Genomic DNA, 13958 nt, shown 5'->3' on the forward strand with positions numbered 1-13958 from the left:
GAACAACGCATTGAAGAACCCTTGGCCCACCCCAAGCTAGCTAAAAGATATACCAAGGTAGACAAGGGTAGACTAGGGTAGTTCTGGAGGTAGTCCACAGTGTCCATGGGCCTTCTGATCCCAGAGTCTCGGCGTTCCCGATACAGTGCTGCCCTTTACTCATTTTTAGCATGGAACAGAATCTGAGCAACTTTTAGCATGGAACAGAACCTGGGCAACTTTTAGCATAGAACAGAACCTGGACAACTTTTAGCATGGAACAGAACCTGGACAACTTTTTAGCATCTAAAAGTTGCCCAGGTTCTGTTCCATGCTAAAAATGAGTGGGGGGGGGGGGCAGCAGCACTGTATCGGAAACGTCGAAACCCCGATCGTGAGCACTCTCATATTCTCTCTGGTTAGGTCTATCTATCCTTTTATCTTGTTTATGACTATCCGTATGCATAAGAACGTGTCACAACGGGTCACAACGATATTGTGGACGCTGCATGTTTTGTATTGATACATGTAGCAGGATCTGTATGACGGTATTAGTATACATTTTTTATGTTTAAAAATATGTAACTTCTCGATATATTGATCAATTACAAATCTCTAAGGTACAATTAGTTCTCTTGATAACATAATTTATATTGTATTCGGTCTTTCGTAATACATTTGTTTTTTCTAGGTTATAAACGTGCATGGGAGGTACTGTGGAAAACTTAGAACATTTATGATCATCCTAAATACACTGATTTGAAGTTAGCAAATGTTTTCTACTACAAAATTTTGCAGTATATCTCATAAGTTTCCTCTTTTTTGTTTATTAAGAACTCAGTTTGGTAAGGCATTTACTATAATAAATGTTTGTAAAAGGACATAAATTTTAGGTTGCTCTAGATTAAATATGATTAATTCAAAATGTTGTTTCTTATTCTTAAGTTACTGTAATATATTAAATTACAGAAATAGATCCTATTATAGAATTAATGTGTAAAGTTTTGTGATGCATATAAATGATGTAATTATTTTAATAATATTAATAAGATATTTGAATGGAAAGATTTGTTACTTGGTACATATTGCGCTATTGAAAAGTTTCTTGAACATTGACTTTCCAAATTTAAAGTTTAAATTTATTATAAAATGTGTGATCTCAATAGTAATTATGATACATCAAGGAAAAATACACAGATTATTAAAACAATTGTATGTTTACAGTTAGTGTTTATCAAAACATGTCTGCTCAGATCAACGATAAAATCATGGATGCAAACTGTGACGAAAAAAGTACCAAAAGGCATGTAACTGATATTGGTGACAATAAAGATATCCCAGAGATAAATGATGCTGAAAAAAGTATCAAAAGACACATAACTGATAGCAATGATGATGAAGTTGCAGTAAAAGTACCAAAGGTAGAACCAACTGAAAAAGTAAAGACAAGCAATTATGTAATAATGATGGGTTACCTTGGCAGAGATTATTTTGGTATGCAAAGGAATCCTGGCCTAAAAACAATCGAAGAAGATCTACTGATTGCTTTGTTAAATGCCAAATTAATAACACAGAGTCAGTTTGATGATTTTCGGGAACTTAAATTTCAGAGAGCTGCACGCACAGATAAAAGTGTGTCTGCAGTTAGACAAATTGTTTCTCTTAAATTACGTAAGTGTCTCAGATAGTTTGTCGCCTTTTATATCTCATATATTTCATGTTTCACTAGTATTTCTTTTACTGAAATATATTCAAGTATTTCCTTAAACGGTTTAAATATTTTTAATTTATATTTATTATTGTATATAGGTGTAAACGACATTCTTTAATAGTTGACATAGTTAAATAATATTTTTTAGCAAGAGGTACAAAGAAAGAGGCAATAAATGAACATCTACCCAAGGAAATTAGAGTATTCGGTGTCAAAAGAGTAACAAAAGGTTTCAATAGTAAAAATCAGTGCGATGCAAGAACATATAGATATGTTATACCCACGTTTTCTTTGGCACCAGAAGACCCAAATATTGTGTACAAAGAAGATGATGATATAGATGTTGATAAACGATTGGAACAACTTTCTTTAATAGATGGAAAACCATATACTGAATTTCGATTAACCAAAGACATGGTTGATAAACTCAATGAAAACTTGAAATTATTAGAGGGCACACATAATTTCCATAATTTTACCATAAAAGTGTAAGTCGTTTTGACGTTTAAATTATTATATAGTCATATGGAAGACACTTAAATTTTACGAAATAATACTTTATAGGAGGCCCGCAGACCCTTCCGCTCGCCGCTATATCATGTATTTTAATTGTGTCGACATATTTGTCGAAAATGACATAGAATTTGCGGTGTTAGAAATTAAAGGGCAAAGTTTCATGCTTCATCAAATTAGAAAAATGATATCCTTAATAGTAGGAATATGTAGGAATATTGTTACAACAGATATTGTTAAGTCTGCGTTTTCGTTCGAGAGAATGGATATTCCTATGGCACCCGGTCTTGGATTAAGTTTACACCATGTAAGTTATTTACGAAAATACCAAAATTCAAATTGCATCTTTCACCCTAAATAACTAATCTTTCGTAAAAATAACAATAGAAACATCTAAATCTTGTGATATTAAACGATTTGTTAAATGTTTCAATCCATAAATTCAATATCGAATATAACTGCTTTTTTATGAACTACTTTTATAAAAATATGTTTCTTGTTAATTAGCTACCTCAGACGATAATTTAGTTATCTAGGGTTAAATAGATACTTGCACATAATTTATATATTGTTCGTAGGTCCATTACAAATACTATAATAAAAGGTATGGAAATGACGGAATTCATGAGTCGTTAGATTGGGAAGAATGTAACAAAGAAGTGGAACAATTTTATAAAGACTATATTTTGAGAAATATAATAGACACAGAAACTACAGAGAAAACGTATCCTTTTTGATAATTATGTCTTTCTGTGATAACTTCTGTGAAGTATTTGTCTTAACTAGCGTATAATAGGACGTTAAACTGGTTGGCATCATCTCTCACACCAAAAAGATTTGCTTTCAGAGATGTTTGACACCATGAAAATACTGTTCATGATAAATAACATTGTATTTATGTTTTAAACATGTATGAAATACATTTTTTTTAATAATTGCAACTATTTAGTTTTTAAATTATGGGGTACAACCCATATGGGGTCACTACAATGAGTTTACGTAGCTTACTTAAGCAGTATATAAAAGTGATATTTACATTCTACTTATTTTAAACGTAACTCATCCTGAGAATATAGAGGATTCGTTGAATGTAAGTTTTCGATAAATGTAGGAGCTGTAGAGCAGTGAAAATTTCATTTCTCGTTTATAACTTAATTCGGTGGTTAATTTCGATATACAATTAACAAAAGAAGGTTTTTTTACCATTTTCATTTTGTAATAATACTCTGCCCTAGGCTGCCGCAAATTGTTATTGAGAGCTGAAAATAAAATCAAAAGGTTAAAATTGGATAATCAGTGTTAAGAATAAAAATTTCAAATAATTTGAGAATATTTTCACTTTAATGAATTCTGAGATCTCGTAAAAATCGACAGAAAAGTAAACAAAGAATGGGATAAACATTCGTTATATTTTTATCCCTACAGCAAGATAACACTTCAAAGTACACATTAATGTTATGTAGTAATTATGTAAAAAAGGAAGTAAAGGAGAATCAATTGAAAACGACAGAGTTGACACAATCACTAGAACTATTAAGTTATTGTGGGACAAATTAGAATGTAAAATATGAAATAAATCTCTGAGAGCCTAAAGCATGATGCCTACTATAGGATAGCTAGAAACATATGTAGTTGAAAATATTAGAAAAATTAATAAACGAAATACCGAGAATAAGCACAATAGTTATAAGAAAGAAAAGCGGGTAAAAAGAAGCATCCTAGAAAAGGTTGCTTTTGTTGTATGAAAAATTATAAAATGAACGTCATTTCTATATCTGAAACTACCACCGAATTAAAGAGCATCAGAATTATCACCATTGACCTAAGAAGATAAGCATTCTTATTTTTCTTCTTTTTTTCTGTTGGATGATGTACAATGTAAAATATGCGCTCTATACTATTTACTTCTCTTTTCCACGTATAATCTTTAGAGAAGAATATGTTCTGTGTGTGTATGTGTGTGTGCTGTGTTTCCCCTCACAGACACTCACGCTGCCGTTGTGATTGCTACTTGGAAATCACGTTTTAGCTCGAGTCTGGTAATTCCAGATTGATTCAAGATTAGTACACGATCGGCGAGTACCAGCCGAAGAGCTGAATCGTGACTTGAAAAATTGACTTTGTCATTATGAGAAATACTGTGATCGCGCTTTTTTTAATAATTTGTAAGTATAAACATTTTTATTACACCTTTGAAAAATCTTTCAAATTTACCGAATAATGTCAGTGATTATTTATGAATAGTTAAAAGTCACCAATTTTAATCTTAAGATTCTATGCTTTAACAAGACATTGTTTAAGTTCAGAATAACTAAATTTGATTTACTAGATTAAATGAATTTTATTAAATAAATTTTGATTAAATAAATGAATAAGGAAAATTCTGTTTAAATTTTTAAGACAGTGTTTTATTGTATTGTGTAGTCTGAACATTTTTGTTTAGCATATTAAAGAAATTTGTTTATTCATCTCTACTATTTCTACTGAAAAAAACTGAATACTCTGTCTCAATGTTGCGTTAATGTACAGTGATGGCCAAAACTAGTTTACTGGTGACCTTGAACTCTGGATAAAACGGACATTTATATATCTTAATCTAACATGAATCACATACCATTCACTTGTAGAGATTCCTTTATCAGAATCAAGTATTATGAAATTGCAATCTGTCATAAGCAGTATCGTTTAAATTATTAAATGTCAACAGAATACATAAAATAATTGTAGCTTTCTTATTTTATTTAGAATTTCATAAATTATTGAATAAACAAATTTTCATTTAATTCCAATTTTGGTATATTGATCCATAGAAACTAAAGTTTCCATAAAAATATTAATTTATAACAATAATAAAGCATACCAGCAACAGGTATTCTTTTTATCTTCTTATGATAAATCACACAAAATGTATATGAAAAATACAACAAAGATTTTAAAAATAAAAAAATATATTTTTATCTCATTTGCAGATGTATTAAAAATTGGACATGGACAAAGTAATCAGTGTGGGTGAGTCAAACTCATCAACACATTATATTTATTTTATTTGATTATTGATAAAAAATTAGAATAATTTGTTTTTGATAGAGTGGAACAATTTCAATGTAAAAATGGAGAATGTATACAAAGCGTACTTTTATGTGATGGGCGAGCAGATTGCAAGGATAAATCTGACGAAACACTTGTAGAGTGTACTAAACCAAATATCCTATGCCCGCATACTGCCTTTCGCTGCGCGTATGGTGCTTGTGTAGATGGGGATGCAACTTGTAACGGAGTAAAAGATTGCATCGACAACAGTGATGAAATGTTGTCAAAGTGCAACACATTTAACACGACCACAGATTGTAGGAAGAATGAATTTAAATGCGGCAGTGGGCAATGCATCTCCTCGAGCAATGTATGCGATGGTGTCGCAGATTGCACTGATGGTTCAGACGAAACGTTTGTTCAATGCGGAGGAATTTCGTAAGTTGCAATTTGCACTGAGTTAATTTACAATACTTATCGTAACTGCTAGATTTCAGATTTCATGCGTTTATGACAAAATTCAGTGAAAATTAAAATAATAGACAGTGAAATAGTGAATAGACAATTACTATGTACATAGAGGTGTACGAGAGTCCGAAAGTGTAGGGATCGGGATGGGTTCTCGAAAATTTCTCACATATTGTTTGCAAGCAACTTACTTTTCTCTTACAATTTTTGTAGTTGTGAACAATTATTCTTTCAATGTCGGTATGGTGCCTGCATCGACGGTGATTTAAAGTGCAATGGAGTAGTAAATTGCGTAGACGGCTCAGATGAAAATCCAACATTATGTCAGGAACCTTCTACTCCAACGACTACTACTTCTATATACCGTCCACCTTTGACAACAAGCACTACCACCGCCACAGACGGACCAACTTGTAGTGCACCACCGCAACCACAAAACGGTGTCTGGAAATTGCATCAATCACAATGCCCCTCTGGAGAGCACTGTCACGTTGGGAAAGAGTTTCAGTTTCGACCAGGAGCCCTTTTGGTCTACAGTTGCAATAGTGGTTTTAAGGTTAAAGGCTCTCCTGACGTCTTCTGTGGTCTGGGTGGTCAATGGTTGTACAATATCCCTGTATGCGAAGGTAAGAAAAATGATTAAACTTAGCACAAATGATTGCACAAAGACATTGTTTAACTTTTTGGACTTCAGAGATACGCTGTGAAGATCTAAACTCAGCTTCAATAGATGCTGACTGTAAATACCGTGGACATTTTGTGACATGCAATTCGCCTAGGCCTGGTACAGAAGCAACTCTAAGATGTCGTGAAAGTTATCGCCTGGACAGAACACTGCCATCGCCTACAAGTGTTACGTGTAGTGACACCGGAGAATGGGATCCAAAACCGCTCAGATGTGTTCCAGGTCCGTCACTAAATATTTATATTAATTGCGCTACGCATTTATTGCAATTGAACTTGGAACAGAGTACCTTCTTTGCAATAGAGAATCTAGATGACAAAATCATTATATACAAAACCAAAGATGGATTATTTTTAGACCAGAAACTTGATATTAGAAGTTGAATATTGAAATTTGTGAAACCAAAATTAATATGAAGAATACACGTATGTGTGATTGAAATTATCGAAATCATTTCCAAATAATGAGGTTTATTTTTGTTTTTATACATTGTGATAATTCTCGTACGTTAGAAAAATTTTTATTTATTGCCAGTAGGTATTACACTTATATGTAAATATGTGATGCATTTATATGCTTATTATATGTTTCTGTGAAGCGTTGTTATGTATCGAAATAAATCTGAATCGTCTCGTTGGGTTACTGTTTTACTTCTACATTACTTTATTATATGCACTTGTTAGTTGCATGATTTTTATATAATTGAATGCATGTTTTAGTGTGCGGTATCATCCCTACTAAAACCACTCCGCTTGTCGTAAATGGAGTTACCGCTAACATTACCGAATTCCCTTGGCATGCTACACTATATAAAGCAGTAACACCGGATGCAGAAAAAGAGTTTCTTTGCGGTGGAACCATTATTCATGAGCGATTAATAATTACTGCGGCGCATTGCGTTTACGATGACGTTGCCAGACGTAAAGACGACCCCTGGAAATATTTTATAGCAACGGGAAATATTTATAGGGATTATAACTCCTCTTTCCATGATTCATCTAAGGTGGTGAAAAATGCGGTACGTATATTTTTAATTATTTTTTCAAAATTGATGTTCGACACTGTCCTTATTGTATATTTGATTTTAGGTAAAAAATATCTACGTTTCATGCGACTACAGTGGAGTATTCGGAACTTATAAAGCAGATATAGCTATACTAGAGGTCACTGAACCTTTTGTATTTTCAGCATTGTTGCAACCAATATGCTTGGACTATTCCAACATTGTATTAGAACATGATATGGTCGGAAGAGTAGCAGGGTTCGGTAGAACTGCTGTAGGTGCGTCTAGCTACATCTTGCAAACAATTACAGTACCGTATATCTCTAATACAAAGTGCAAAGAAGCTAGCAACACCTTCGAGACTGAAAACTATATCACGTACGACAAGTTTTGTGCGGGTTACACGAACGGTAAGTACATCCGCGTATTATATGTATTATTTCGGACTGTTCGGAAGTTTATTATAAAGCGCACAAATTATAGGTTCATCGGTTTGCGACGGCGACAGTGGCGGTGGACTAATTTTCAAATTTGGCCCTTTATGGTATTTGAAGGGCATTGTTAGTGTCAGTCTTGGGACAGTGGTGGTTGGAGGGTCTACACGATGCGACAGTTCCACGTATTCTCTGTACACTTCTGTTTCTTTCCATATGCCGTGGATAGAGAAATATATTCTCGAATTAGAAATAAATAAACAATTGATACCCCTGCGTGTTGAGTGCAGAAATTAATTAATTCCGGAGATTCTATTTAGAATGTTCGAACGTTTAATGTGATAAAAACTTGCAAGGTTATGAAGACTCTACATAAAATAAATACACTGTACAAACTATACTTATACAAATTCGTTACAATCATCTTAAACATGATCGCACGTCGACATTGTTTAGGTATAAGTTCTGTAATATTAAAAGTAACATTTTTAGATAATAAAAAAATTACATAAAAATAAGATAAAACTCTTACACAAATGGAAGAATAATTTTCGAAATTATAAAACGAAAATAAACTGGTACACCTTTAAAACTTACAAATTTAGTTACGTGCTTGTAAAAACTCATGAACATTGCATTTACACAGTAAGCTGTCGATGACATTTTATTACAAGTCGTGTATCCACACAAATAAAAAAATATATATATGTATTGTACATTCATCGATTTTTTAAAGTATCACAGAAATCAATATTTGCATTCGTCAACGCAAATTTGATGCAAACGGATACTGTTCCTAATTTAATAGCTCACGTTTTATGCATACTCGAGGTTGGCTGATACCTGCTTTTGTTTAATAGATTGTGACCTTGATTCTGAAGAAGACTTTTTAAATATCGTAGGATCTGTAAAAATTAAATAATTATAAGCATTGCGATAGAAATCGTGCATTCTATTTATTCTATTATGAATAACTTACTTTCAAAGTGCAACTTTTTAAAGCTATCTTCGAGTTCATCGACGCTGGTTTTTAACGGAGAATTCGGAACTGACGGTAGAATAGGTTCCTCGAGTTTCATTAATTCTTCCAGTTCTTGTTCCAAATCAGCATTTGATTCGTTATCCTTGAAGGTGTCTGATAATATACTTTGTACTTCGTTCTGTTCTTCCAAGGCCTGGAATTTGATATTATTATCAGTTCACATTCTTGATACAAAGTAAAAACGAATGGTAATCAATAGACTGTGGATTTTATGCATTTATAACAATCATGAACCAATACAAAAGTATGCAGACATTAAAAGATGTTTGAAAATGTTATTATACTATTCTCGACTTATTCAAATTATTAGAAGAAGAGATGCACTGTCATTTAATTTGTGGTCCTTAAAATCAACGTAAAAAATTTTTATGTTGTTTAAAAATCCGCAGTCTAGTAATAAATTATTTGCCTTTACCTCTGCCAAGTCATCCATAATATCTCTAGCATTATTTTCCGATAAACCACTTTCATTCAATTTCTTTAACACATCGGATCCTGTTTTATAGGCTGATAGTACAGCTGTGTTTGTGTGAGTCTCTTCGATGGTAGATATAAGAGTTCGAATATTCTCGAGCGTTTGTGCTCGTTTTTGGATAGTGTTTTCCAATTCCAATTTTTTTCTTAAGCGCGTTTTTGCCACTTGTCGTAAACCTCTAGCTAAGTAGGATTTAGCTTCATTGATAACATTGAGCTTCGCTTCCTCCAATTGAACTATTTCTTTCAGAAGCTCATTCTCTTGTTGCAACAATTTGTATAATCCTTGTTCAACTTCTGTTACATTGTCGGACGAATGAACGGCAATTTTGATTAGTAACTCATGGTTATCTGTATTATTTGTAAAACTGACTCTTTTCTCACGTCTCAGCCAAATTAAAACTAGCATTACAGTGTTGTCCGATATATTCTCGTTTATTTCGGATTTACAATCTTTGACTATTTCGGAAAACGATACAAGAACATTTTCCTTTTTATTTTCCAAAACAGAGAGTACCGTTTCGCCTAAATTTTTAAGAACTTGTTGATGTATGTATACGGTTTCTTTATTGATTTCGTTGCTCATAACATAACTTTTGACCTTGGAAAATGACCATACGAGTGGCCGTTTTACAAAAATGTCAATCGACCATGCTGTCCACGATTCGCAAGGTTCTTTCAAAAAATCAGTTTCTGAAATTATCTCATTATTTCTAGAAAACATTAGATAGATTAATAACCGTAACAGGGTGTATTTCTTTAAGACGGTATTGGTCACGCATGCATTCAAGAATAGAACTAACATTACCGAAGAAGTTCTTCAACAACAGTTACTAAACAAACTGGTGTACATCCTTTCCTTCTAAAAGCTACATGTAAATCTACGATGGAGAAACTGCATTGCATTCTGTAGTTCAACCATTCGTGTATCAAACTCTGCCAAAACTTATATTTGGATGACCAATCCAAGGGATTGGCCAATTTACTTCGAAAAGGGGAAAATAAAGCGTTCATTCTCTCGTCTTCGTTCCAACATTTTGGCATTTTGTCAGGAGGCAGTGGTAAATTTTTGTCCATTTCTTTCGTTTCCCTGGACATTCTGATCCTGGAAAAATTTAGTTTATCCTGTAACACTAGATTGACGGAGTACTAAAAGTACATAAATACTGCACTATTTTACATAACTTTATAAAAATAACGAGAATGTGTCTATTCAAATTTGTAGCCAATTTTTTCTTGATAATATATACCCAAATAAATAAATTTATTGAATAATAAAATTAATTCCTCGTGGATGGAAATTAAAAATATTAGATCGCGTCATTTTTAAGCAGTGTTCTGTACGACACTGTAAGATAAACGTCTAACAATAGTACTTACGTTCTACAGCAACTAATTGAAAAGCTCTATTGTGTCTAACAAGAATGTTTACTTAATTCACTGAATATTGATGCAATTTTATTTTTAGTGATAAAACAGGAGATTTTGAGCGCATCTCATTAAAATGTCGTTTGCATCTGTCACAAAGATAAACAAGCTTTGCTTGATATGTATGTACAATTAACTTAAACAAATAATATTTATACACGACAATTAACTATTAAAAACATTCAAGTCACATCGTGCAAACGATGCTTTTCACGTGTGTAAATATGCATTAAAGTAAGCACATCATCTGTTTGTCAGTATTTTAGCCAAACTAATGCTAATAATAGAATTCATCTGTAGAGTGCACCACCGGTTGGCTAAACCAAAACGGCGGGAAATTAAACATAATTATTAAACAGCAAATTTTATGCATTTATAAGAAAACCGAGTAGGTGTAATTTAAAACAGTAAAAATATTAGAAAAATTTAAAAATATTGTTACATTATTTTCAGCCTGTTAATCATATTAAGAAAGAAAATAAATTTCTATTTCACTCAAGTTTTTTGCAATTCACGTAGAAAATCATGTCTAGTAATTATGGACTCTTTCTTTTAGGACCATGCTGTACTATAGCATGTATTTTAATAACAAATTACATGTGTTTTTGGAAGAGATTCAAAATTCAACAAAATGCAGATTAAATCTCAATAATGACTAATTAACTTTTGCAATGGTTAAATTAATAAGCAAGTTGTTAGTATCTTAGCTAAATGAAATAAACGAAATTAGGAAAAATAGGCAATAAAAGGAATTTTACTCTTATTGTACTGGTTTGTATATTATAAATTATTTTATAAAATAGCTCACCTTATTATAATATAGCATCACATAAAACGAATATACATACATACAGACAGATATGTACAGTGTAACTTATGTTAAACATTATATTGTAGTAAGAAGAATAAAACATCTAATACAATACATGTAACTTGTGATCCATATAATAATAAATATAATCCAAAATGGTTTAAACATACAAAAAATTGTAGAAAATATATTTTACCATATCCGACAGTATCAAGACACATTATATTACAACTAGTGTGGTAATTGTATTACTATCACAGATTTATCACAGACCAATAAGTCATATTACATTAAAAAATTATCAATATTTAAAAAATTTATTTACAATAGCCTTCTTGGATATAAATTTAGAAAAAGTATAGGAAACATTAATCTACTACTAATTCGAAATTCATTATGGTGTTGTACAGCATATTACAATTGTATCATCTTGCAGAAGTTACGTTGTTGGCACGTTGGTAAGTTTCAACAATTTTTCTAGAAACATGCACAAAACATATTGTATTTTATTACAACAGTACCGAAATCAAAAGCAAATCATATTTGTAAATAATTATGTTCAATAACAGTTACATTCAGAGAAATTGTTCAAATCTATGCAAGAATAAAATTTAAAGATTAAGAAAAGCAAAAGATTAAATAATAGAGAGCTTTTTGAAGAAGCTATTGCACAGTTGAAAGTAAAATACTCCCTATTATTTGAATACAACTGAGGAAACAAATAGAACATTGTTTGAACAATACAACAATACTCCAAAAGATTAACTACAATGGCACTTATTTATCTACTAAGTATCACAAAATAGCAATATTGTTGTACCCACACAGTATTGCGAGAGCTTTCAGTAGAAATCCAGACTCAAGAGTGTACAACGTCAACAAGCTCCAATATAGAACCTCAACAAAAGAATTTAGAATCTTTTGTCTCGAATGTGTTGTTTCAGACAATATCACTAACAGTGTCTGAATGAAAGCAAATTGAAAACGACGACCAAGGCATAAATTTACTGACTAATCTATGCCTTCTTCCTCTGGTCTGAAAAACAAAATAAAAAAGTATATTAAATCTTTGTTACTTTAGAAAAATATAAGGCTGTACTTCCGAAAACCCTCATGTTCCGAATTGACTGAAATTTTGTAAATAAGTTCTTTTTTCACTCGCTCTGTTACCGACACAGTTATACCCACGGAACATGGAGGTTTTCGGAAGTTTAGTCAAGTATAAAGTATCATAAATATAAAATACGAGAAATAATAAAAGAAAAGAAGCAAGATTTTCCAAAAATTACTTACGGGTTATCGTGTAAGAATAAAATTGCATTCATAATTTCCGGTTTTGTGCAAGATATTCGCTCCACAAGTATATATTCCGCTCTCTTCACAGATTCCTCATTGGGAGCACTGCTCGCTGGGATTGCAAATAGTTTTCTGGCGATACTACTTAACTGTGGCAAAAGCGATGTCTTTTCTTTCCACCATTGCAACAAGTCATCGTTCCTTTTAGATTCCATGTTCATATACGTGCTAATCTCGTCCGGACAGTCTACGGACACCTTATCCGAGTCAACCCATTCTTCGAATATACTTCTCAGTCTCTTTAACTCTGGTCCTTCGTAACTGGTCGACGCAACAGGTTCCTCCGTCTTAATGTCTATCAAACTGTCGACAATCAAATCCCTCACGTGCTGCACAACCTCTACTCTCTCTCCCTCCGCAAGCATTCGCAATTTCCTGAACGCAGGTACCAAATACGTAGCCATTTTGCAATACTTGTGAACGATCAATTTCTGTTGTAAATAATCTTTCGTGGCGCGTTTGATTCTCTCCATCTCGGGACTGTCGTTGTCGTTGTCCAAGCATTGTTTTATCAGTTTCTTCAGCCACAACAGAACCAGATACAACGTCGGCGACGTGTTTACTTCCAAGATCGCAATCGCGTTCTCGAACGGCTCCAAAAACTCAATCAAATCTTCGACTTTCCTCAAATCGTAACCATCGAGTTTCGAGCTCTCGTTCGCGTCCGCGAAAATATCAACAATCTGCGTGTACTGTTTTGCAACGGAGCGCAGCATGGCCACCTTCGAGCACCATCTGTTTTCTGTTTCCTCTTGTAAGAGGTTAGGAAGCCGCGACTCGTAGCCGGACTGTTTCAAATACGCGACGATGCTTTTCGTCTGTTCGAGTGTTTGCCATAACCCCGGCGCCTGCTCGGAAAGGAATTGTTCGTTGAATACGCTGCACAAACACGAGGTAATACCATAAATCGTACAATCCAACCTGTCGAATCCTTTCAACGCTTTGATAATGTTATTGTCCTGGTCTGTGACGAACGTAATGTACTGTAACATGTCACTCGGAATTCCGAATTCCTCGAACTTCC

At 33.0% G+C, this 13958-nt stretch overlaps 3 protein-coding genes across 5 annotated transcripts; 2 read left to right on the forward strand and 1 right to left on the reverse strand.

Annotated features, from left to right (window-relative positions):
* Nucleotides 1-382: 382 nt before the first annotated feature.
* On the forward strand, nt 383-3138 carry Pus1 (Pseudouridine synthase 1). 2 transcript variants are annotated; one of them, XM_076790781.1, is made up of 7 exons: nt 383-527; nt 671-824; nt 1204-1650; nt 1839-2178; nt 2255-2510; nt 2782-2927; nt 3000-3138. In XM_076790781.1, the coding sequence occupies exons 2-7, from the start codon at nt 752-754 to the stop codon at nt 3058-3060; spliced, it is 1323 nt and encodes a 440-aa protein (XP_076646896.1). In that variant the 5' UTR covers nt 383-527; nt 671-751; the 3' UTR covers nt 3061-3138. The 2 variants fall into 2 exon arrangements, with proteins under 2 accessions (XP_076646896.1, XP_076646897.1); XM_076790782.1 differs by having other exon boundaries at nt 389-599.
* Nucleotides 3139-4192: 1054 nt separating this feature from the next.
* Nucleotides 4193-8223, forward strand: LOC143355716 (coagulation factor VII). The gene is made up of 8 exons (XM_076790785.1): nt 4193-4368; nt 5173-5212; nt 5291-5671; nt 5915-6327; nt 6396-6608; nt 7106-7404; nt 7475-7799; nt 7873-8223. Exons 1-8 carry the CDS (start codon nt 4332-4334, stop codon nt 8118-8120), a joined length of 1956 nt encoding a protein of 651 aa, XP_076646900.1. The 5' UTR covers nt 4193-4331; the 3' UTR covers nt 8121-8223.
* Nucleotides 8134-12538, reverse strand: LOC143355717 (charged multivesicular body protein 7). 2 transcript variants are annotated; one of them, XM_076790788.1, is made up of 5 exons: nt 12403-12538; nt 10148-10444; nt 9281-10052; nt 8803-8998; nt 8134-8728 (listed from the first exon to the last, which is right to left on the reverse strand). In XM_076790788.1, exons 2-5 carry the CDS (start codon nt 10435-10437, stop codon nt 8640-8642), a joined length of 1347 nt encoding a protein of 448 aa, XP_076646903.1. In that variant the 5' UTR covers nt 10438-10444; nt 12403-12538; the 3' UTR covers nt 8134-8639. The 2 variants fall into 2 exon arrangements, with proteins under 2 accessions (XP_076646903.1, XP_076646901.1); XM_076790786.1 differs by lacking the exon at nt 12403-12538 and adding an exon at nt 10720-11053.
* Nucleotides 12539-13958: the final 1420 nt, after the last annotated feature.

The sequence above is a fragment of the Halictus rubicundus genome, chromosome 7 (genome assembly GCF_050948215.1).
Source record: "Halictus rubicundus isolate RS-2024b chromosome 7, iyHalRubi1_principal, whole genome shotgun sequence".
Classification (NCBI taxonomy): Eukaryota; Metazoa; Arthropoda; class Insecta; order Hymenoptera; family Halictidae; genus Halictus; species Halictus rubicundus.